The sequence below is a fragment of the Arachis stenosperma genome, chromosome 5 (genome assembly GCF_014773155.1).
Source record: "Arachis stenosperma cultivar V10309 chromosome 5, arast.V10309.gnm1.PFL2, whole genome shotgun sequence".
In the NCBI taxonomy this organism is placed as follows: Eukaryota; Viridiplantae; Streptophyta; class Magnoliopsida; order Fabales; family Fabaceae; genus Arachis; species Arachis stenosperma.
This window is the reverse complement of record NC_080381.1, coordinates 51,058,238-51,083,543: the sequence shown is the minus strand read 5'-3', so window position 1 is coordinate 51,083,543 and position 25,306 is coordinate 51,058,238. Positions and strand designations below refer to the sequence as shown.

Here is a 25,306-nt window from a genome sequence, read left to right as displayed (position 1 = left end):
AATTGGCAAAGATGAGTCAATTATAGCTCATAACTGTTTCTATTATGACATTTATGAATAGTTAAGGTCCTTGGATTAATGTGATGTATATATAGACACTTGTATCAAATCTTAAGAGAACAGTATTCCATTCATTTATTTTTGCATCTCAATTCTTCTATTCTTTCTTCTCTGTTATCACTCTTTTAGACAAGGTACCACGTATCAGGAATGAAGTAGAGTGGGTTTTGATGCCCATCTCTTTTTTTCAACTTGAATAAATGACCATTTGTACCCATGAAAGCTCGAAACTAATCTTGTACCCATGATAGATACTCTCCGTGTGACAAAAGTGCCCTGGCTTGGATATGAGCTTGGTTCGTGGATTTCCGAACCTACGTGGCACTCCCTCCCTCATCTTCAACCCCTCTCTCTCTCTCTCTCTCACTCACACACTCTCTTTCTCTCTCTCTCTTCACTCTCCAATACCCACTCTGGCCCCTTCTTCCTCAACACTCCGCTCCCTCACCATCCAATTCTGCACAGTGCCCTCACATTCTCTACTATACTTCAATAGCCGTTACACTGTCTCTTGTGCCCAGTTTTTCAAACCAATACCCGAATATCCAACCCCAATGAACTCTTCCCACCACTACTAACCTTCTGAAACTTCAATCCTCTCGCATTGTTTTTTCAAACCTCCATATGGGTTGCTGCATCAGCAAATCCCAAACCCAAAACCAAAATCTATATCACCAAAATAATCAAACCTCTCAACAATACCTTACACCCTCTCTCCCCAACTCAAACTTTAACCAACAAATACCACAGCGGCAACCACCACCAGTGTTAGAGGAAGAGTCTGTGAAAGAGGTCCTATCAGAAACACCCATTGCCAAATGAAATCAAGTTCCAATTTTGAAGCCAGAATCGGACACCCTTCTGCCTCATCTTCAAAACCCTGATAACAAAATCGAATCAAAGAACCCACATCCCATTCTCAACCCCATTATCATCAACAAAAGAGAAGGTGAAGTCTCAGAGGTAGTGTCTCAGCTCTCAGAAGAACCATGCAGCATCAGCGGAAGCTTCTCCACGACTCCACCGCTACCACAGTTACGGAGAAGAGAGAAGAAGAAGTAACCAGCAAAAGAAGCATCAGGGAGGGAGATGAGTCTCCGCTTTGACGAGGTCGTGGCTGAGCTAAACGACGTCGTCGCTTTGAAGCGAGAGGCAAGCGAGCTTAGTGTTCGGTTGAATGTGGAGAGGGACGGTTTCAAGAGTGAACTTGAATGTGCTGTTCGCGAGGTTAGGAGTGTGAGAGAGAAGCTTCTAGAAGCTGAGATGAGAGAGAGGACTGTTCAGGAGGAAGCGGAGAATTTAGGACTTGAAGAAGGAGAAGGATTCGTCTGTGAGGTCACATGAGAAGGTGATCCTGTGATTGGGAAATTGAAGGAGGATATTGAACGTGCTGTGAAGAAGGGGTCAGAGTGGGTATTGGAGAGTGAAGAGAGAGAGTGTGTGAGTGAGAGAGAGAGGGGTTGAAGATGAGGAAGTGAGTGCCACGTAGGATCGAAAACCCACGAACCAAGCTCAGATCCAAGTCAAGGCACTTTTGTCACACGGATAGCATCTATCATGGGTACAAGATTAGTTTCGAACTTTCATGGGTACAAATGTCAGCGTTTTCATCTATCATGGGTACAAATGGTCATTTATTCTTTTTAACTTAGTACTAAATGGTATTTGTAAGCTTTTCTCAGATCAAGTGCATTATATTTATTTATTTAAGTCAATAAATATCATTGATTAGTAATCAAGGAAACTTGATACAATATGAACATACAATAATTTTTGTATCTAGACATATAATCATATAATCAATAAACTTTATACCACTCTAAAGAACTAGTAAATTATCAAAGACGATTCTCCATAACATTTCGAATGATGATAAGAGTACATCTGAGCTTGTCATGAATCTTGGTTCCGGTTCATTTTATTTATTTCACATGGGAATGGTTTTGGTATTTGAATTTATATTAGAAGTGATAGGGAATTTTACAACTTCCCAATTAACATTCATAAAGCATAGTATTTTTTATCATAAACGAAGTAAGAACAAAACATAGCATAATACATGATAGAATTCAATGACAAAATTTGATCTGTGTAATCAACTTCAACTAGTAGGCAAAGGTTCTTTATTTCTTGTTTCTTGATGTACCAAAATTAAAAATAAATGACAGTGATCATAAAACCATAAAAGGGAACTGAGAGAACAATATTACACCGTGCTACGACGGAAGCTATATGGGTGTTTAAGGACTTCAATGTCCAATAATGGGAAGTCAGCTACAAAACTATACAAGATGGTCACTGCTCTGACAAAAAAATAAAAGATGGTCACTGTAATCATCACCAGTATGACTTAATCAAATGTCTTGGAATATTAGAAAGCAATCAAATCTTGTTCTGTTTAGTTGTTAAGATCACATATATTAGGAAGATAAATCATTTCTGAAATGGATTTTAAATTCAAGTTGGCAATTGCATGATCATAGGCCAAAATAACATTTCATGCAATGCAATTATGAAGACCGAAGGCAATAAATAAATAATAAAATATGCTTCTATGGCTGAAGAGTGTTTGAAGCAGCATAGTAATCTTTGCTAAAAACTTTTCATGAAAGCCCGAAAACCAAAAAGAATGTTGATATGTAGTTTCAAACATTTAGCTCTTTGGCATTCTTGCATCAAAAAGAACAAATCCATAATTAAATAATGGGTAAAGTACTATTTTGGTTTCCAATATTTGGAGTGGATCCTATTTCGGTCCTTAATATTTTAATTATCCTATTTTTATCCCAAAACTTTTAAAATGGCATCAATGTTATCCCACCGTCAATATATATACAAGCTATGTATATATATATCAGAGATCAATAAACAGAAAAAATGATCAAGACTTGAAATACACACAAAAAACTAATAAAAATAACAATAAATTACATAATTAGAGTTGAAGCTTCGTTGCCACAGATAAAAGATCCAAAACACACCTTGCATATCTTCCCAGCATTAGAACCCAAAACCGAATATATATGTCATTTATAGCAGGTTTGGTTTTCCATTTAGAAATCTCCAAATCATATAGTTTGAACAAAGTTTCTCTAACACAGTTCTATTGCAAACCTTGATTGATTTTGGAAATTCAAATGAAAAAGAACCTGCATGTACTAATAGTTATAGTCTTCTTACGAACAAGGTCTACACTAAATGAACTTTATAAACATATATCAGCTAAGTTCAGGTAAGATTCAAGACATGATGTGGCATTTGATCATATAGTTGATCTCACCTAGTGGGACAAGTCTTTGTTGTTGTTAGGCCACCACCTTGGACGAGGGAAATCAATGCCATCAATCTCCACAACATTCAAATCATCATCATCAGCAGCAGCAGCAGCAGGGGCAGCAGCAGGGGCAGCAGCACCACCCGCTTCCTTGTTATCAGAGTTCAATTTCTCAACTTCTCTCTCTGCTAGAAACCTCAAAACATCGAAAATAAAGGAGCTCTTATTTTTCTTCTGAACATTTTCTTCTGGAGAAAACTCCAATCCACAAGCTGAATTCTCCATGTTTTGATTTTCTTCATTACATTCATTCTCAAGCATTGAGACTTCATTGGCCCCACTCACTTGTCCCTCAGCAGGAAGAACTTGCAGATGTTCAACATCAACAAGCCCCATGCAATGCTCATTACTCTCTGGGGTTTCCAGAGATTCAATCCCCAAATAAGCCCTAGAAAAATCACTACCTGATTGTGGCTCGGAGATTTTCGATTTTTTAACCTGCAACTCATCAGTATCTTCATCAACACCATCTCGTTTAATTCCCCGATGGCTCCAAGAGACCAATTCCTTTTGATCCCTTTGTGTCTCCGAAAACCCTAAATCAGAGTCCCTATCCAAATTGATGCCCTGGGAATCACCAAAATCGACGAACTCCAGAGACTCATCGGAAGCATCAAGCTCCGGATTGAGCGTGCAGTCATCCAACGGCTTCTCGCCGGAGCTGGGAACCGACGACTTCTCAGGCGGCGTGTGGAAAACGTCGTCTTCCTTCTGAGTGCTTTCACCGGCGTCAAAGCTTTCAGAACTCTGAGTCTCCGGCATCGAAGACATGAAGATGCCGACAGATTCCGTCTTGAACATGGCAGAACTCGGTGGCGTAGCCTCGTTGCCGGTGTTACCAGATTCTCCCTTAAAGGCACACTGTCGCATTACGTCTTTCCTGCGAGGGCAAAGTTTCATGAAATTGGGAAACGAAATGTAAGGGATTTTTTTCCTTCCAGTTTGCGAAGCCAAAGCTTCAAAGTTCAAAGTTCAAAGTTCAAACTCTCTAACAAGTAATCACAAACATCGAAAATTCAAAACTCGTTTCGTTGCTTCTTCGTAATTCTCACTCATACTTTCCCGCCAAAACTTCTACCAGAGAAATTTTTTTTTTTTGGTAAATATCAGAGAGCTTTTTTACTGTGATCTACAGGTTTTCTTTCTTGGACTTGCAACACTAGTTATTCACAACATAAGGCCCAATATATTAATAGGCTTTGTTATCACACTTCACACAAAAGACAAATAAAACAAAAACAAAAACTTTGCTCTTTGTTTACTTGTTTACACATCAATTGTCACTATTATTCTTTCTAAGAATGATTGATTTTCGGACCATACTTCCATCACTTTGGTGAACACAATTCAACGCTATTCTGTATAGGGGGCTAAAGCAATGGGTATGGTAGGGTAAAATCTAAGTCCTAACCTTATTCGCGAGTTAAAAATTTTATTAAAACTCTATTTTACTTTACTCGTAAATTGAGAATCTCTCATCTCTAACTCTACTCGCATCCTAAAGTTATAAACCCTACTCTATATTATTTGCAGAAATATCAATTTTTTTCAAAGTAAATATAAAATTCAATCATTTCGTATTTCATACATATTAATAAAATAAAAAATAAAAAACTAATTCTCTAAATTATTAAATTAACTAACTAGTATAATAGTTGTTCACTTATTGTAAGTTATTACATGAAAAAAATTGTAGATTCAACTCTCACCTCCTTTACTATATACCTAATTTTTATAAAATATGTGTTATATATACAAATTTTTTGATGTACCAAAAAAAAAATAGTGATGATAAAAGCATAAATCAAGATCTAAAGTGAAGGAGTTGATAAAATAATAAAAATAATCACTTTTAAATTAGAATAATAGAACATACATATAATAAGAATTACAAATTTAATAATAATTAAGCTCTCACTTTATCACTTTATTATAATATAATGGGGAACTGAGAGAACAATATTACACCGGGCTAGGATGGATGCTCTATGGGTGTTTATGGAGTTTAATGTCCAATAATGGGAACTCAGGTACAAAACTATACATTTAAGATGGTCACTATAATCTTAAAATATGGCTTCATGAGAATGCAATTATGAAGCCAAAAGGCAATAAAAATAAAATAAAATATGCTTCTATGGCTTAAGGGCCTTTGAAGCAACATAGTAATCTTTGCTGAAAGCTTTTCATGAAAGCCTGAAAAACAAAAAGAATGTTGATATGTAGTTTCAGGCATTTAGCTCTTTGGCATTCTAGCATCAAAAAGAACAAATCCATAATATAATACTATAAAAAAGGAAAAGACAAGAAAAATCTATCTGCGCAAGTAATGAATGAAATGGTCACATACAAAGTATACAATCCGAATCCATCATTAATTCAAATAAGAAAATTGGTTTGATACATAATTCAAAATTGATGAACAACTCTAAGAAAGTTATTTCATTTCTTCAATCTAAGAAACTTTGTGATCATTAAATTCAAATGTCTAGTTTGTGTGTTCTCAAGATTAAAATCTTTTAAAACAGACAGCACCAGTCACCTACATTTTGTGTTGGAACTTCTCAATTATTTAACATACTCCTTTTCTTGCTTTTGTGCTACATGATACCAAGAAAATTTTCATGTCAATGTAAATGGAGGCAACTAAATCGAACAAAAAAGTAATCGGAATTTTTGGAAACAAATACTGATGAGTTCCTCCCCAGCAAACTTTTCAGCCAATCTTGATAAATATCTTGAGTCTCCTCCCCAGACTTCGAATCGAAATATCATAGAAAGAGAGACGGGGAATGGTACCAATTAGCAAAACTCCTATGTCAATGGGTGAATCACCATTGTACAATTTCATAGGACTTTGAAGTGTCAAGATGTGTTAACCTTCACACAATTCAATTATTCAGCATCCCATCACGGCGCAGTTATAGACAAAGTTACCGGACCGTTTTCTAGCGAGTAGATTCCACTGTGGAGGACCTTCACCCGGCACCCATGAATTGAGTTCGATGAATCCCTCGCCATGAGTTCTAGGTCCACCAATAACCATAAGCCTATTTCCGCAGGCCCTGAATGCGAGACCCCAACCATTCATCGACACTGCCCGCTCCGGCAGTCTCCCAATCACAATCCACAATTTTCTTTCCTTATCGTATTTCTTAACCTCCATGTCAGCATAATCAGCAGCATACAATTCATTATTTACAACTGCAACCAATGGAGGTGCCTCGGCCATTGCAGGCATCTCCGACCCCCTGTTGCTACGTCCAGGGGACATGCTAGGAATCTCGGTCCAAGTCCTAGTCTGTAAATCATACTCCTCACCACATGTAAGAAGCTTCGACTCGCTTCCTCCGATTCCACCTATAACATAAAACTTCCCATCCATGAATACCCCGGAACACATCTTCCGGGGTTTCTTCATGCTTGGGAGTAATTCCCATGTTTGAGTCTCAGAATTGTATAGCTCTGCAGAGTCAAGGATACGCCCATCAGAATCACACCCACCAGCTAAGATTGCAACCTCTCCGAGGCTAGCAGAGCCAAACAAGCATCTCGGAGCATTCATCCTCATTCCGGAGGACCACGAGTTTGTCAAAAGACTATATCTGTATATAACAAGAGATTGCAGCTCCCTCCCAAATACAAGAAGATCGGTACCTACGGCTAAAGATTCCTTATCCGAACACATGAAGCACTCATTAGAGGCCATCCTTGGCAAATGCATCCATCGCTGACGGATCGGATCATAGGCCTCCCATTCAAGGAGAGCATAGGAGAAATAAATCCAATGTTCCATGATACCATTTAGTCTCCTCCATTTATAAAGCTCACCGCTTCGGATTACATTGCGGAAGCCCCTATTCAGAGAGGCAAGAGAGCCATAATCTGACCTTGAGCAACGGCTGAGACAGGTGATTGAGCTGTCCCGGTTCATGCGTGGCAAGAGAGAGCCAGAATCTGATGAACCCCCAGCATGGTTCTGCTGGTGGTCATCAGATTGCTGACCACATGATTCCAATAAATTCACAGCAAGCTCAAGCTGAACACCGGAATCTAATAAATCCCTGAGTTCAACCCGCTGCTGTTCTTCATTCGGTTGCCGAACACCAGAATCTAATGAATCATCTGCCACAAGTTCATCCTCTTGCTGTTCTTCGTCTGATTGATGAATACTTGAATCCAAGAAATCCTCATGTTCACCCTGCTGCTGTTGATCAGATTGATGCTCACCAAATTCCAGTGAATCATCATCATCATCATCATCATCATCATCATGCTGTTCTTGTTCAGCCAATGACTGGTCATCAGTCCAATCACCAGCTTCGTTGCCATCTTGGCAGATACTCAATGTCTCAATGGTTTCCTGATCCTCTTGGGAAACTACAGAATTCTCATTATCCTCAAGGGATTTCTGTTTGGAGTCCAACATCCTAGTATACTTCCTCGGACGATTCTCATCCTCGGATGCAATATTTTCCGCAGGGCGCTTGCCATTATTCTTGATGTCCAACTCAGGCAGGTATTTCATGTAAGACCAGTTGTTCTCTGCCTGGCACGAGCTAGGAAACAATCTCGAAACCACACAGGAACGACCTTCGAACATGTCTCTCTCTCTAACTCTCCGCAGAAAGCAACAACAAATGGGCACTTTACGAAGAAAGCCTCAATCCAGAAATGACCAATTCCCAGCAAATTCAAGAATCTGTCCAACAAAATAGAAGAAATTCAATTCATTAGTTTCAAATTTTAATTCTTGTTTGCAGAAACAAAATCAACACCCTGAAATAAATCAAGCAAAAAAAAAAAAAATACATGATTCGGATTGAAATCCAATCAGCTAAGCACTCAGATAGACTCCAAATAATCATTTATTGGAGAAAAAATATGAGAGATTCCAGGACATGAAGCAAAAGAACAGAAACAACACACAGTTCAATTGAACATACCAATAACCCCCTCCAAAGCAGAACCGGAAATTTCAAAATTTGAATAAAATCCATTAATCATGATGCCCATGTCCCAAATGATTCGACAAACCGAAAACAAAATTAACCAAAAGATCATTCAAATAAAAACGCAAGAGCCTTACAAGGTTGGATAAAAAAAATAGGAACAAAAAAAATCCCCAAAAGATTAATATTTGATGGCCAAATTTTCAAATTGAATCAAAAAATAATCTTCCAAACACTTTCTTCACTCACCATAATCAGCAACTCAATCTCACTACTATAGTATTCCATGGAGTCCTCACAGAAAGGAACCACTCTATGAAGGTTGTCTGGAACGAGTGCCTTCACAGGCACGGAAGGAGAATGCAAGAACGAAGAAAATAATCATAAATAGAACCAAGCCATCTTTTATGATAGGTACGTAGGAACTGAACATAGGAACAAGCCTCAAACAGAAGCATCTACTACGACAAATAGCTCTATTTATTAATACAAATATATATCTTAATGATAAGTAGAAAAAAATAATCATAAATATCATTATACCATATAATAACACAATTAGAGAGAATAATCACAAATAGAACCAAGCCATCTTATATACATACCCGCACAATTTTTTCTATTAAAAAAAATAATTAAACTATGCATTCATAGTTATCTCGTTTGAGAAATAAGTCAATTTTCCTGTTCAGGATCCATGATAGATAGGGCTTGCTTTACCGATCAAACAATGCAGGAAACAAAGTAGAATGATCAATTCATAAACTACAAGAGAATTATCAATTCAAATCAACTATAGAAATTAGAAGAAGGCAAGCAAACGGTGGTGATAGACCCGGTCATTTGATTTCTTTTCTTTTTTTTCTTTCTCTCTCTCATTCAGACACCAAAAACGAAACCAGAGAAATTAGAAACTACTCAAACAAGTAACAAGATTACAAGACAACAAGTGAATCTGTGAATAACATACATACCCAGCATTAAAGAAAAGAAGAAGAGAGAAGCGAGTAAGCTGAGCAGAACACAGAGAGACAGAAGCACAGAAGAAGAAGAAGAAGAGAAGAAGCGTTTCTTTTGTTGTGATTTTGGAGCAAAATCTGATAGAGGGGGACCTTCACTTCCATGCCCTTATCTCTCTTAAATCACAACCTTAATACCCAATTAAATAATTAAAAAATAATTATTATTTTAGAAATTGTAATTTTGTAATAGTAACTTCCATATTTTTAAAATTACTAAAGGAATCTTTTTATTTTTGGAAAGGAGGATATGTGGCGGTGGTGGAGGACGGTTGCGAAAGGTGGTAGGTGGGCCCAAAAGATGTTCGCCGCGCTGCTCGCAGTTAACAGAACCGGTAACCGGGAAATGCCGGTGGACCAACGTGTTTAGTAGAGAGAAACAGATAGACACGAAACAAGAGGGAGAGGGAGAGAGACTGTTACGTTTCTGCGCCGTTCGATTTTGATTCCAAAATATCGGCTAGTCAATTTCTCGTGTGAATTTGAAGAACGGGGAGAAGGATACCTGCAACGCAGCGTATAATGACGTGGCGCGTCCAGATTGGTTAATTGTGAAAAAGTGTTTGTTGAAAATCGCTCTCCGAATTTTGACTGGTCAAACTTGAGTGTTAAATTATAATTATATGATTTTTCAGTTTTAACAGTAAATTAACAAAAAATCACAATCAATCAATAAAGTAACTCATGAATTAACTATAAATAGAGAAAAATTAATTCTATAACAAAATTATTTAACATAATAATCTTCTTTTCTTATTTACTGGTTTTCTTATTTTTTGTTGTTTAAAATCTTTTTTCTTTTTTTCTTTTACTCCTACACTATTGTTTAAGTATAGAGGATGATAATGATTTAGAATTGGGTTGTGTTACACGTTCAAATATTTTTTTATTTAAGTTTTATTTAAATAGGTTTAACACAAACAAAAATTACTCTCATTAAAAGAGCGTCATTACACGCATTTTTCACGCTGCTTTTTCCTCTTTTTTCAAATACACAGATACGTCATCTTCTTCTTTCAAATTCACGTATACCTCCTCCTGCTCCTCCTTCTTCTTCGTGCACGCAGATTCTTCTTCTTCTCCTTCTCTTTCTCCTTCTCCTTTTTCTTCTTCTCCTCTTTTCTGCTTTTCCTCCTCCTCTTTCTCTGCTTCTCCTTCTCCTTCTCCTCCTTCTACTTCTCCTTCTTCTTCTTCTCTTCTTTTGTTATCGTCAACAATATCAATAACACCAATATTTTGCTGATGGATTATTTTTTTCAATCGAATTGAATGGAATGCAATTGCTAAATTGAATTGAATTGAATTGAATAAGCGCTGGTATTCTGAATCTGAATTGAATTGATAATCTCTAAATTGTAGATAGAGGTGTTTCGAATTTGATTTTATATAATAGATTATGTTTCGTTCATCTAGTACTATACAATTGTTTAACCATGAATACGCGTTCGGCTCATTATGCAGAAAGTTGTTTGAATTTGATTTTATATAATGGATTATGTTTCGTTCAACTAGTACTATACAATTGTTTCACCATGAGTACGTGTTCGGTTTATTACGCAGAAAGCTGTTCGAATTTGAATTTATATAATGGATAATGTTCCATTCATTTAGTACTATACAATTGTTTCACCATAATAACATGTTCGGTTTATTTCTGTTCTGCACAATTCAAAATTCTTCCTTCTCACCTTCTACTGCTTCTTCACCAGAACAATTAAGTTACAAAAAATATCATTATAAGATAAATTAGTCCTGTTTCAAATCAATAAAAAAATCAATTTATCAGATACACATAAATAATTTTCAAAGACTTCTACATAATAAAATAATTTTAAAAAACAAAATTTTGATTTAAAATTTTTTGAAAATCAATTAAATGTTTACTCTTTTATAATAAATTTCATGAATTAAAATAAAATACTTAGAAATTTTTATAATAAATATGAAGAAATGAAATAAAACAAAATGAAATATTAGTTTGGAGTAAAAGATAACAAACTTATTTTTTTTACTAATTCTAACACAATTAGTATATCTAAATCATATTCAATTTGGAATAATGGAATTTAAAAAGAAGATTAAAATACAGAAAAAATTTTATAACATAAATTAAATATGTTCTAAAAATATTTAAAAAGAAAAAAAAAACTTCTCTATGAATGAGAGGTTGATATTGGTATACCTCTGCAAATAAACAAAGAAATTAAGTTCAAATCTTCTTTTTGTAAATTCACTTTCAAAGAGCACCCCCAGTTGACTTGTGGGCATTTAGAATTTTCTATTCTCTCTCTTCTTAATTTAACATGTGTCTTTGATGTTAATTTCAACCTTCGCTTATTAATTTTTCTAATAGCTCTTATATTATTGCCATTTTTGTTGTAGTCCGTTGGATAATAGAGGTTTGCTTTTTTTTTTTTACTTTTAGATGAATTTTTTCTTTCAGATTAAGGGTTACTGTGGAGAGGTGCAGCAATCCTGAAATTTGTGAATAATCTAGCAATTTTCCTTTTAATTGGTTGATATAAGAATGTAATGGATTACGAAATGTGTTACTCAAACCCTAATATGGATTAACCCCTGTCTACATGAGTTTGAATTTTTCGCACTTAAGAGCAGGATTCAAAATTCTCTCTATGAACAATGTTATTTAGAAGTTCTATATATTTAGAAATTACTTCTCTTGTCCGCTACACCCATTTTTTAATTTGTGTCTCTTGTTTTTCAATTTAGTTTTGTTACGGACCACCTTAGGTCCAGTCTGCCTACTCGCCAGATCGGAGCGCCTCCGGCCCAAACCCGGAACCACAAAGAAGCCTTACGGGTCGATCCTCAGATACCCGACCCTGGCGTCATACAACCACGCCCATCGTATGGGCCAAACCGCCTAGCCAGAACAAGCGGGTCGGAGTCATCAGGGTCTGACCCGATCATCCGACCCGACGGTTACGATCACCAGCGCTCCTCCACGTGAGCAGGAGCAGCACAAAACATCCTGGGCATTGGGTCGAATCCCCTTTCAGGCCCACCCAGCACAGTATATAAGGGGAGAGGTCAGCGCTCCCCCCAAGGTATGTGACATCGGGATCTTTACCAGTAAAGAATTTCATAAAAACAGTCGCATTGTAGATATAGTCTCTAAGCCGACAGAAATCCCTTCGTACAAACGTTTTGGTTGTCACAAGTAACAAACCCCTAAATAAATTGATAACCGAGTATTTAAACCTCGGGTCGTCTTCTCAAGGAATTGCAGGGAGGTATGTTCTTATTATTGGTTATGGAGATTGTAAATTTGGGGGTTTGAGAAAGTAGTGGTAGGGTTTTTAGAAATTAAGGGAGCAGTATGTTGAATGGCAAGTAACATGAAATAATAATAATAAAATCTCTTGGCAAGGTATGGAGAACTGGAGGTCCTATCCTAGTTATCCTTATCAATTGTGATGAGAATTGGATTCTGATGAGAATTGGATTCTTCCCCCACCTTATTAACCTCTAACTATGAAGGTAAGTTAAGTGGACAAATTAATTCCAATTTTCAATCAACAATGAGTTTGATAACTCAAGAGTTACCAAGGTCTCAACCAAAGCCAAAAGGAAAGAAAATTGAAACTGCTCAAATAAAAATGCCTTCAGATGGGAAGCAATAATCATGTAAATAAAAGAAAGTAATATTAAACTGAAATACCTCAAATTATAATAAATAGAACATTCAAATCTTAACATGAAAAGTTCATAAGCCAATTGGAAAAATAAGTAAAAATAAGGAACCTGGGATTGAGAGTTACTCCTAAAACAGAGAAATCCTAAATCCTAAGAGAGAGAGGAGAGAACCTCTCTCAAAACTAATCTAAATCATGAGAAGTGAATTATGAATGGCCTCCTCTGAATGGATGCATTCCCCCACTTTATAGCCTCTGGTCTATGTCTTCTGGACTTGGATTTGGGCCAAAAAGGGTCTCAGAACTCGTTATGAGCGTTTTCTGCAATTTCTGGTGCGTGGCCTCTGTCACGCGTCCGCGTGGGTCACGCGGTCGCGTCATTCGGAGCTTTTCCTTGCCACGCGGTCGCGTCAGTCATGCGACCACGTCATGTGCGTTCTGCTTAAGGCACGCGGTTGCGTCAGTCATGCGGCCGCGTCGCTGTTGATTCGTGCTTGGCACACGATCGCGTCGTCCATGCGATCGCGTGGATACCAGTTTTCTTAAAGCTCCGTTTTGCTTTCTCCTTTCCTTTTAGTATGTTTTCTTTTTCATCCTTTAAGTCATTCTGCCTTAGAAAATCTGAAATTACTCAACACACTAATCACGGCATCGAATGGAAATAAAAGTAATTAAAATAATTAATTTTCAAAGCTTAGGAAACATGTTTTTCACAATATGACATAATAAGGAAGGGAAAGTAAAACCATGCAATTAATGTGAATAAGTAGGTGAAGGATTATATAAATCACTCAAATTAAGCACAAAAGAACTCATGAAATATGGGTTTATCAGTATGTCACAACCCTGACCTAATTCTGCCACCCTCAGTACGGACTCTGACTTGAGCGTCGGAGTGTCCTTGCAGGTGGCCATCCCATCCCTCCCAGTCAACCTCCGTCGTCACCAGCATACAACTTCCCTCGCTCCGCGTATCGTCCGGGATTTCTCTCTCACCAGCTCATCATCCACCGACAACCCGAGGTGCCCAGGTACCGAACATTCGCGCCGTCTGTGGGGACCCAGACGCGAACATGGAGCGACCCATCACTTCGGAGGAGCTCCGTGAAGGAGGCGGAGCCCGTTTGAGCAGAGCAAGCTCGACGGTCCATGCTGCCGAGCACCCGAGACCATCCGTTCAAAACAACCAAATGTACACCCAAACCCCCGAAAGGCGCCCTTTCGGAGGAACTGGAGCTGACAGCGCTAAGATCATGCAAGAACTTAGGCACAGAGTACAAAACCTCGAGTGGGAGTTGGCAGCGAGGGGCCAGTCCCATGAAAATGTCGGCCACTCACACGGCGGTGCAAGCCGGTCCCACACCCGCACCCGCTCCCCCTCTCACGCCCAAGACAGCCAGGGTAGAACCCTGACGAGGCACGAAGAGGTGCACACGCAAGCAACGTCCAAACCCACTCGGAGCAGGTCGGAAAGCCGTGGGAAGTCCCAAAAGGGAGAGACCGGGAGACAAGAAGACCCCATCATGATGGGCGCAACCCCTTTTCACCCCGCAATCCTCAAAGTCTGGCTTCCGAGAAATTTCGACAAGCCGACGGACATGAGGTATGATGGGACCAAGGACCCCCAGGAGCATGTTACAGCCTTCGAAGAAAGGATGAACTTGGAAGGAGTAGGCGACGCCGTCAGATGCCGGGCATTCCCTGTAACGCTGGCCGCACCCGCGATCCGATGGTTCAACATGCTCCCACAAGGGTCCATCACAACCTTCGCAGACATATCCCAGAAGTTCCTAGCCCGGTTCACGACACGTATAGTGGTGCACGAAATTGTGATCAATACTTTTCAAAACATAAACAATCCCTAGTAATGGCTCCAAAGACTTGGTGCTCAATACCATGGCATAAACACAACTTCGCACAACTAACCAGCAAGTGCACTGGGTCGTCCAAGTAATAAACCTTACGCGAGTAAGGGTCGATCCCACGGAGATTGGTGGTATGAAGCAAGCTATGGTCATCTTGTAGATCTCAGTCAGGCAGACTCAAATGGGTATAGTGATGAACGAATAAAGCATAAAGATAAAGATAGAGATACTTATGTATATCATTGGTGTAAGAGCTTTAGACAAGCGTATGAAGATGCCTTCCCTTCCGTCTCTCTGCTTTCCTACTGCCTTCATCCAATCCTTCTTACTCCTTTCCATGGCAAGCTCGTGTAGGGTTTCACTGTTGTCAGCAGCTACCTCCCATCCTCTCAGTGAAAATACGTCCCTGATGCTCTGTCACAGCATAGGCTAATCATCTGTCGGTTCTCGTTCAGGCCGGAATAGAATCCATTGATTCTTTTGCGTCTGTCACTAACGCCCTAGCCTGCTAGGAGTTTGAAGCACGTCACAGTCATTCAATCATTGAATCCTACTCAGAATACCACAGACAAGGTTAGACCTTCCGGATTCTCTTGAATGCCGCCATCAGTTCTTGCCTATACCACGAAGACTCTGATCTCACGGAATGGCTGGCTCGTTTGTCAGGCGAGCACTCGGTTGTCAGGCGATCAACCATGCATCGTGTTATCAGGAATCCAAGAGATATTCACTAAGCCTCAGATGCTTGTAGAACAAGAGTGGTTGTCAGTCACCTTGTTCATGAGTGAGAATGGTGATGATCCGTGACGATCATCACCTTCATTAAGTTGAAGAACAAGTGATATCTTGGACAAAGAACAAGCGGAATTGAATAGAAGAACAATAGTAATTGCATTAATACTCGAGGTACAGCAGAGCTCCACACCTTAATCTATGGTGTGTAGAAACTCCACCGTTGAAAATACATAAGCATAAGGTCTAGGCATGGCCGAATGGCCAGCCTCCCAATGATCTAAGATAGCATACAATTCAAAGATAGCTACCCCGATATCTCAATACAATAGTAAAAGGTCCTACTTATAGAAAACTAGTAGCCTAAGGTGTACAGAGATGAGTAAATGACATAAAAATCCACTTCCGGGCCCACTTGGTGTGTGCTTGGGCTGAGCAATGAAGCTTTTTCGTGTAGAGACTCTTCTTGGAGTTAAACGCCAGCTTTTATGCCAGTTTGGGCGTTTAACTCCCATTTGGGTGCCAGTTCCAGCGTTTAACGCTGGGATTTCTTGAGGTGACTTTGAACGCCGGTTTGGGCCATCAAATCTTGGGCAAAGTATGGACTATCATATATTGATGGAAAGCCCAGGATGTCTACTTTCCAACGCCGTTGAGAGCGCGCCAATTGGGCTTCTGTAGCTCCAGAAAATCCACTTCGAGTGCAGGGAGGTCAGAATCCAACAGCATCTGCAGTCCTTTTCAGTCTCTGAATCAGATTTTTGCTCAGATCCCTCAATTTCAGCCAGAAAATACCTGAAATCACAGAAAAACACACAAACTCATAGTAAAGTCCGGAAAAGTGAATTTTAACTAAAAACTAATAAAAATATACTAAAAACTAACTAGATCATACTAAAAACATACTAAAAACAATGCCAAAAAGTGTATAAATTATCCGCTCATCATATAGCCAAATCGAAACACCCAATCAACCTATTGGGGGTCACCCAAAAACCAGGGGAGCCGACTAGGAAATTCCTAGACAGGTTTAACGACGAGTGCTTGGAGATTAACGGCCTCACGGATTCAGTTGCTAGCCTATGCCTAACAAACGGCCTACTAAATGAAGACTTTAGGAAGCACCTCACACGCCACTTACGGCGCCCATAGTAGAAGTCTATCAACAAATTGCGGATAAGGGGATCCTGTCAACGCCCAGACCACTAAAAGAGAGAACATGAGGCAACAAAAACCGTTACTGCGATTACCACAAGGGATATGGGCACAAGACCCAAGACTGCTTCGATCTCAAAGACGCCTTGGAACAGGCCATTAGAGAAGGAAAACTAAGCGAATTTTTCTGGCTCCTCAAGGAGCTGAGGAGGCAGGAAAGGGAGCGCTCTGAGGAAGAACGGAGCCGAGCTGTCAAGCCAAGGCAAGAACCACCAGGAGACACCGGCAACCCCCCAACGTTCGTAGTTAACGTTGTGGTCGGGCGTGACGGCCCCCCAAGTCCAAGTCGGCAGTAAAAAAGGACAGCCGGGTACTCTCCATTTCGACGGATAACCCCGCCACCAGCAAAGGGCACCCTACGATCTCCTTTGGTCCAGAAGATAAATGGTTCAACGACCTTCCCGAAAACCCTCCTATGGTGATTACAGCAATCGTCGGAACAGAACTAGTCTGGCGCATCCTTGTTGACACAGGAGCTGATTCTAACATCCTGTTCAGAAACGTATTCAACGCCATAGGACTCAAGGAATCTGACCTCAAAAACCACCAACATGGAGTCATGGGACTAGGCGATAACTACATCAAGCCCGACGGAACGATTTCCCTCCCAATCAGCCTTGGAACTGGTAACACCAAGAAATCGGTTATGGCAGATTTTGTAGTCCTCAGAGACTCCACTGCCTATAACATCATCCTAGGAAGAAAAATCATCAATGAGTTCTCAGTTGTAATATGCACCAAGTTCCTGACAATGAAGTTCATAACGGACAAGGGAACGGTCGGTTCTATAAAAGGAGACCTAGAAACGGTGCTCGCCTGCGACAGCGCCAACCTCTCCTTAAGAAAAGAATCTAAAAAGGCAGCTGGCATGTTCTTAACAGATCTAGACGTCAAGATGGAAGACAAGCCAAGGCCCGAACCAGAAGGAGACATGGAAAATTCCAAATAGGGAAGATGGCAGATCAATTTACCTTCATCAACAGAAACCTACCTCACGAACTCAAAGGCCCCCTCATGAAAATTGTTAGGGCAAACAGCGACCTCTTCGCTTGGACCCAATCAGACATGCCGGGACTGGATCCCGAGGTCATGTCTCACCGATTAGCCATCAAACCTGAGGCCAAACCAGTAGCTCAACGGCGAAGAAAAATGTCACAAGAAAGAGCTGGAGAAGTTGCCAGGCAAACAGCGGGGCTATTAGAAGCAGGGTTCATCAAAGAACTTGAATACTCGACATGGCTATCTAACATTGTCTTAGTCAAGAAGGCCAGCGGAAAATGGAGAATGTGTGTAGATTACTCCGACCTGAACAAGGCATGCCCAAAAGACTCCTTTCCCCTCCCCAACATTGACACCCTAGTGGACTCGGCAGCGGGATATCGTTTCCTCAGTTTCATGGATGCGTACTCTGGCTACAATTAGATCCTGATGTACCAACCCGATGAAGACAAGACAGCCTTTATAACGCCAGGAGGCACCTACTGCTACAAGGTGATGCCTTTTGGATTGAAGAATGCAGGGGCCACCTACCAAAGGCTGATGAGCAGAGTTTTCCATGATCTTATCGGCAAGATGGTAGAAGTGTATGTCGATGACATCCTGGTAAAAACAGTAGAGCCGAGCAAATTGATAAGCGATCTCCAGGCCGTCTTCGAGGCGTTGAGAAAATTCAAAATGAGGCTCAACCCACTTAAATGCGCATTCGCCATGGAGGCTGGGAAATTTCTAGGGTTCATGATAACACAAAGAGGGGTAGAGGCCAACCCAGACAAATACGAAGCCATTCTCAAAATGACAAGCCCTGGAAGCATTAAAGACGTACAACGGCTCACCGGGAAGCTCACGGCCCTGTCCCGGTTCCTCGGAGCCTCGGAGCCTCGGCTGAGAGAGCCATCCCATTCTTCAACTTAATGAAGAAGGATCACCTTCAAGTGGACCCAGGAGTGTGAAGAAGTGTTTAACCACTTTAAAAAGATACTCTCGGAACCTCCCGTACTCAGCAAGCCCAAAGAAGGTGAGCCCTTATACTTGTACTTGGCCGTGACCACGCAAGCAATGGCAGCGGTCCTAGTCAGGGAGGAGGACAAAACCCAACATCCAATATACTTCATCAGCAAGATACTTCAAGGGGAAGAGACGAGGTACACCAGATTGGAAAAACTAGCCTACGCCCTACTAATTTCATCAAGGAGACTAAAATAATACTTCCAAAGGCATACAATCATCCTGAGAACCGACCAAGCCATTCGACAGGTCCTCCAAAAACCCGACCTAGCGGGAAGAATGATGGCATGAGCAATAGAGCTATCCCAATTCGATCTGCAATATGAACCAAGGCAAGCGATCAAAGCCCAAGCCATGGCAGATTTCCTCATAGAGGTCATAGGAGAAGCTTCCGACCTACCGAACACACGGTGGAAACTCCATGTTGACGGAACGTCCAACCAAACGTTCGGCGGAGCCGGAATTATCCTCGAGAACCCGGCAAGAGTAGCCTTTGAGCAATCTATCAAGTTTGAATTCCCAGTTTCAAACAATCAGGCTGAGTATGAAGCCTTGATAGGGGGACTAATACTAACTAAAAAAGTCGGGGCGTCAAGAGTGGAAGTTAGCAGCGATTCCCAAGTCGTCACCTCCCACGTGAACGGCAGCTACCAAGTCAGGGATGTACTACTACAAAAATACTTGGAAAAAGTAAAAACGCTGTGCAAGAGTTTTGAAGAAGTCATAATCCAGCATGTCCCCAGAGAGAGAAACGCCCGAGCTGACCTCCTCTCCAAACTCGCAAGCACCAAACCCGGCACGGGGAACAGATCCCTAATCCAAGGGTTAGCCACGGAGCCCGCAATTATCATGTGTGCAAATGAGGTGCCAAGCCCCCCTCGTGGATAGACCCCATCTCCCGATATCTGGAGCACGCGGAAACACCCCCCGACGAAAAGGAAGCACAAGCCGTTAAGAGGGAAGCTCCTAAGTACACAATCATACAATGACAGTTGTACAAGCGAGGGCTCCACCAACCCCTACTCAAGTGTCTTCGCCCCGACCAAATGGACTACGTCCTAAAGGAAGTACATGAAGGGTATTGCGGCCACCACATCGGGAGAAGATCCCTAGCAAGAAAAATCATCCGGGCTTGATACTATTGGCCCACAATGATGTCGGACGCTCAGGAATTCGTGAAAAAATGTAAAAAGTGTCAGGAAAATGCCAGCTTCCACAAGGCACCTCCCGAGGAGCTCAGTCTCATGATGGCCCCTCAACCTTTCGCCCAATAGGGAGTCGACCTCCTGGGGCCATTCCCACCAGGACCTGGACAAGTGAAGTACCTAATAGTGGCCATAGACTATTACACCAAATGGGTGGAAGCGGAACCGCTAGCCAGTATAACCGCAACAAATTGCCAAAAATTCATGTGGAAGCAAGTGGTCACGAGGTTCGGGATCCCGGAAGCCGTTGTATCAGACAACGAAACATAATTCACTGACAAAAAGTTCAGAGGGTTCCTAGAAGAACTAAGTATCAAGCAGAAGTTCTCGTCAGTAGAGCACCCTCAGACAAACAGACAGGTCGAGGCGGCCAACAAGGTCATCCTAAAAGGGCTTAAAAAGCGACTTGAAGGGAAGAAGGGTTCATGGGCAGACGAGCTCGCCTCAGTCCTGTGGTCATACAGAACCATCCCCAATCATCTACTGACGAAACCCCCTACCGACTCACCTACGGGGTTGATGCAGTCATCCCAGTCGAAATTGGGGAGCCAAGCTCGAGGTTACTCCTCGAAGGAGGAAATGAAGCAATCGAAAAAGACCTGGCCGACGAAACAAGGGAGATGGCCCACCTAACGGAAGTGGCGATAAAACAAAGAATAGCCCTCAGGTACAACGGCAAAGTAGTGAAGAGGAGTTTGGCAGAAGGCGACCTAGTCTTACGGCGTAACGACATAGGGCCACCAATCCCAGGAGAAGGCAAACTAGCCACAAACTGGGAAGGACCTTACAGAGTAAGAGATGTCCTCGGCAGAGGGGGTTACAAGCTTGAAAGGTTGGATGGAAACGAGATACCAAGAACATGGAACATGGCAAATCTCAGGAGATTCTACTCGTAGTAAGGGGCGATCACACGACCTCAACCCCCCTTATGTTCCACTTTACTCTCTCTTTTTATGTCTTGCGTGAATCATACCTACTATCATTTTTTCACCTAGTTATGAATTACTATTATTTGCTCATCTAACAACGATAAATGTACCTCTTTGCAAATCTCAAGCCAAAATAAAGGACACAACAAAAAAGTAAACGGTCGACCCGACGGAAACCCGGGACTGATCACCCTGGGAACTACAAGGGACCAAACAAGAACAAATCGGCTTAAGCAAAAATACCAAGATAAACGGTAAAATAAAAGCCGTGACGGCCCGAGCAAACAAAAAGTAGAAACAAGGCCACGATGGCCCGAATGAAAACTAGCATTATCTAAAACGACAACGAAAAGCAAAAAGGAAAATGTTCATTACAAGCAAAGGCGCCGACACAGGCCCAAAACACAACAACAAAGAAACAAGAGGGACCTCAACCTTAAGGCTTTAAGAGATCAATGATCTTCCCGTCCTCAACAGTCTTGAGGGCACCCACCTGCGTAAGATCAAGGTCGAGAGCAAGCACAGCCACTTGAAGCTTAATCCTCTCTTCAGTGAGCTTCACGGCCTCCCGAGCCCCTTGAGCAAGCTCCTTATTCTTTCTCATCAAAGCAATCACCTCCTTGCGAGTGGCCTCCGCCGAGCTCTCCGACAGCTTAAGCTTTTCCTCCAACTCCTCCACTTTCTTCTTAGCCATCTCAGCTTCACCACGAGAGGTGTTCAGATCCTTTATCAAGGCGACATCCCGCTCCATCAACCTACTTGCCTCTTCAGCATACTCTTTAGATTTCCCCTCCAACTCAGATATCTTCTTTTTCAAAGACTCCTCCTGGGATCTCGAGTCTGTCAAATATTTCTGCAAATCCCGGAGCTTCACCTCCATGGTATGATAGCTCCCCAGGACGGGCTCCACCTTCTTGGCAATGGCAGCTGCTCGGAGAAGGCTGCGATAAATCCACCTCGCCTGCCTAGAGAGATTAGCGTCATGAAAGAACTCTTCCGTACCAGGAAGCAGCTGAGACTCGATAAAACCCCCAGCGTCAAAATTTTTCTCCATAACCGAGTGTGCTTTTCCGGAATCCCGTTTCTTCTTCTTCGAGCTATCGGCAGCTCGCAAATCATCCCCAAACCCCAAGTCGCCATTAAAGATCCTCTCTGTCTCCATATTTGCCTTGTCTAGAGGATCCACAGTAGAAGCCCCAGCCTTGACGGACTGACCTTGGTTAGCCCCGGCAGCCTGACCGTCGCCCTTCCCGGCAACCTCACGATCTTGGCTCGCCGAATGAGTCGCTGACGAATCTTCCCCACCTTCCTCACTCCCCTGAATGAGACTCATCAGGTCGGCAAGGGTTTTCTTCCCACCAGCCATGGAAACTAGAAAAGCAAAAGAAAAAGACATAAGAAGCAGAAGCATGTAGAAGTAAAAAACATAAGGTAAAAGACTCACCAACATAAGACCGACCGGCCTCCTGATCACCCATAACCATATGGGGGCTAAGATTCCTCTCACCAAAAATTGCCAACAAGATGTCAGCAATATTGCAATCCTCCAGGCTCAGTCCATCATAGGAAATCTTAATCAGGTAGTCGGATCCCGCCCCAAAACTCCAGTAAGTCGGGATCCGCCTATCCCCCTTAAGCGTCAGCCAGAAGGGATGATGACCTTTGATAGGCCTAACCTTGAAAAAGGTGGATTTGAAGCCATGATAAGAATCCTCGAAGAGGCTGAAAATCCTGCGACCTTGCTGGGCCCTAAAGGACATATATCCCTTTTTCGCCCTCTGGCGGGAAGGATTTGTGAGAAGAAAAAGGTAGAGGAAGATATTTACAGAGGTCGGCAGCTCCAAGTACTCGCAGACCATCTCGAAACAGCGGATGGCAGCCCAACTGTTCGGATGCAGCTGCGACAGGGCAACATCGCAGCGGTTAAGAAGACCCATAACGAAAGGGGTGAAGGGCAGTCGAACCCACAAAGTCGTGAACATAGGTTCATAGACCCACATCCAATCGGCAACTCGGGGAGCCACCAAATTTTTGTGGCATACACGCTCCCGATCAGCAGGAACATAAACCTGGTAAAACGCCTCTTCGGGACCACCCCCACACAGAAGCCCCGCTTGACGCAAATTTTGAAGACCCTCCTTCATAACCTGGGAAGGGGTTTCCCTCACATCGGAGGACACCTAAGCGTAGTGATCAACGAAGTCGGCTAGCGGTCGCTGAGCCGGGATCGGGAGGATAGAACGCTCAGCCATACCTACAGCGGGGGCACCGCTCAGTCGGAATGGAAGATCGGGAACCCGCACAAAACACAAGCAAAGCTAGAGGTCCATCAAAACACCCCTTTCAAACTTATCCCTACATTAGCCCAGAACATGAAAATCCCTAGAAAAACCCAGAGGCGCCCCCTCTAAAAAGAAAAGGAAGCAAGAACTAAACCCAAGCGTGCACACAGGAAAAATGCACAACACACAAAATCAAGAAAAATAACTAGAAAGAATAGGAAATGTACCAGAAATGGAGAAACCTCAAAAGAAAGGAGAACACCAAGCAAGAGCAAGAACACCCGAAGGAAGAGGAGGATTGAGAACACCAGCGACGCAGGAAGATGGAGGAAAGAAAAAGAAAGCAGCAATGCAGAGAAGCGGAAGAAAGAAAATGAAACTATGAAGGGTTTTACGAAACAAAATAAGGAGAGACGTAACCGCCGAAGAAGGAGCGCCAAAAAGAAGGGGCATACCTATCTTTTCACAAGCTTTGAAATGATGAGGCATTTAATGCCCCGCGCGGAAGCCAAGGAGACAGCACCAAGAACGACGCAACCACGCGTGCGAAACACAAAACGCCACCGACGAACTTCCGAGGAGAACGAAACGCTCCTACTCGGCGAGTAGCGTAAACACGCCTAACCGCGAGCTCCGAAACCTCGAGGCTAGCGCGTTAGGGGCACTGTTACAGACCGCCTTAGGTCCAGTCCGCCTACTCGCCGGATCGGAGCACCTCCGGCCCAAACCCAGAACCACAAAGAAGCCCTACGGGTCGATCCTCGGATACCCGACTCTGGCGTCATACAACCACGCCCATCGTACGGGCCAAACCGCCTAGCCGGAACAAATGAGTCGGAGTCATCGGGGTCTGACCCGATCCTCCGACCCGACGGTTACGATCACCAGTGCTCCCCTACGTGAGCAGGAGCAGCACGAAACATCCTGGGCATTGGGCCGAATCCCCTTTCAAGCCCACCCAGCACAGTATATAAGGGGAGAGGTCAGCGCTCCCCCCAAGGTACGTCACAATCCTGACCTAATTCTGTCACCCTCAGTACGGACTCTGACTTGAGCATCGGAGTGTCCTTCCAGGTGGCCATCCCATCCCTCCCAGTCAACTTCTGTCGTCACCAGCATACAACTTCCTTCGCTCCGCGTATCGTCCGGGATTTCCCTCTCACCAGCTCATCATCCACCGACAACCCGAGGTGCCTAGGTACCGAACAAGTTTGAAAATAGCTATGATGATATATTAGTTTTTGAATATTTTGTGTATTAATATCTACATGACTTTTTTAAATGGTATAAACCTAGAAATTGATGGTATTGCATATGTGAAACCTACTAACTTATCATGATCTTTGGTGGTTAGAGTTGTACGACTATATGAAACTCCAAATCAGTTCAATGCGAATGATATTTGAGTGTGAAAACAATGCTTCAAAATGAAAAGGTTCAGTTTTTTCTTTGTGGTTCTTGGTTTTGTTGTTGTTATTCTTATGTCATTTTTGGAATTGTAGTATGACTTAAATTGTGACAATTATTTTTTAGACTAAACCACAAAATATAACCATGAAAGATTGATTCGCTGACAAAAGTAACCATGGAAGATCACAACTCTTCAGATACTCACAATTGATTTGCTCCGTTTGCCAAAAATAGCCAAGTCTGATGTAGCCTTAGCAGAGTGGCATACGTGGACTGTTTACTTTGACGATAACACGTGTTGGTAGGCATACGTGTATTTAGTATCATTTAAGGTCAATATGAACACTAATTCTTTGTTCTTCTTAGTTAGAACCCAATTTTTGCAGGTAAAATTATACCCGAGCACAATCATCCAAGGTAACTACAAGTGAAGAACCCTAATTCCTGAATTAATTTATTCTCATAGAATTTGAGCAATATTAAGGGGAGAAATAACTACAAGTGAAGGAAGCAGGTTTTCAGGAGCTTTACATTCGAAGATGAAGAAGAAGAAAATTATGGATGGACGATGTCACTGTGGTGAGTATGTTGTCTTGTTGGAATCTTTGACGGTTACTAATTCTAAAAGATGGTTAATTTATTC

The 25,306-nt window shown here is 41.9% G+C and overlaps 2 protein-coding genes across 3 annotated transcripts; both read right to left on the bottom strand.

The window, feature by feature from the left end:
* Positions 1-2,350: 2,350 nt before the first annotated feature.
* Positions 2,351-4,335, bottom strand: LOC130983127 (uncharacterized). Its single transcript, XM_057907309.1, has 2 exons — positions 3,341-4,335; positions 2,351-2,363 (listed from the first exon to the last, which is right to left on the bottom strand). Exon 1 carries the CDS (start codon positions 4,292-4,294, stop codon positions 3,341-3,343), a length of 954 nt encoding a protein of 317 aa, XP_057763292.1. The 5' UTR covers positions 4,295-4,335; the 3' UTR covers positions 2,351-2,363.
* Positions 4,336-5,748: 1,413 nt separating this feature from the next.
* On the bottom strand, positions 5,749-9,475 carry LOC130981923 (F-box/kelch-repeat protein At1g26930-like). 2 transcript variants are annotated; one of them, XM_057905688.1, is made up of 3 exons: positions 9,321-9,467; positions 8,596-8,685; positions 5,749-8,096 (listed from the first exon to the last, which is right to left on the bottom strand). In XM_057905688.1, the coding sequence occupies exon 3, from the start codon at positions 7,995-7,997 to the stop codon at positions 6,294-6,296; it is 1,704 nt and encodes a 567-aa protein (XP_057761671.1). In that variant the 5' UTR covers positions 7,998-8,096; positions 8,596-8,685; positions 9,321-9,467; the 3' UTR covers positions 5,749-6,293. The 2 variants fall into 2 exon arrangements, with proteins under 2 accessions (XP_057761671.1, XP_057761670.1); XM_057905687.1 differs by lacking the exon at positions 8,596-8,685 and having other exon boundaries at positions 9,321-9,475.
* Between the last annotated feature and the right edge of the window lie 15,831 nt (positions 9,476-25,306).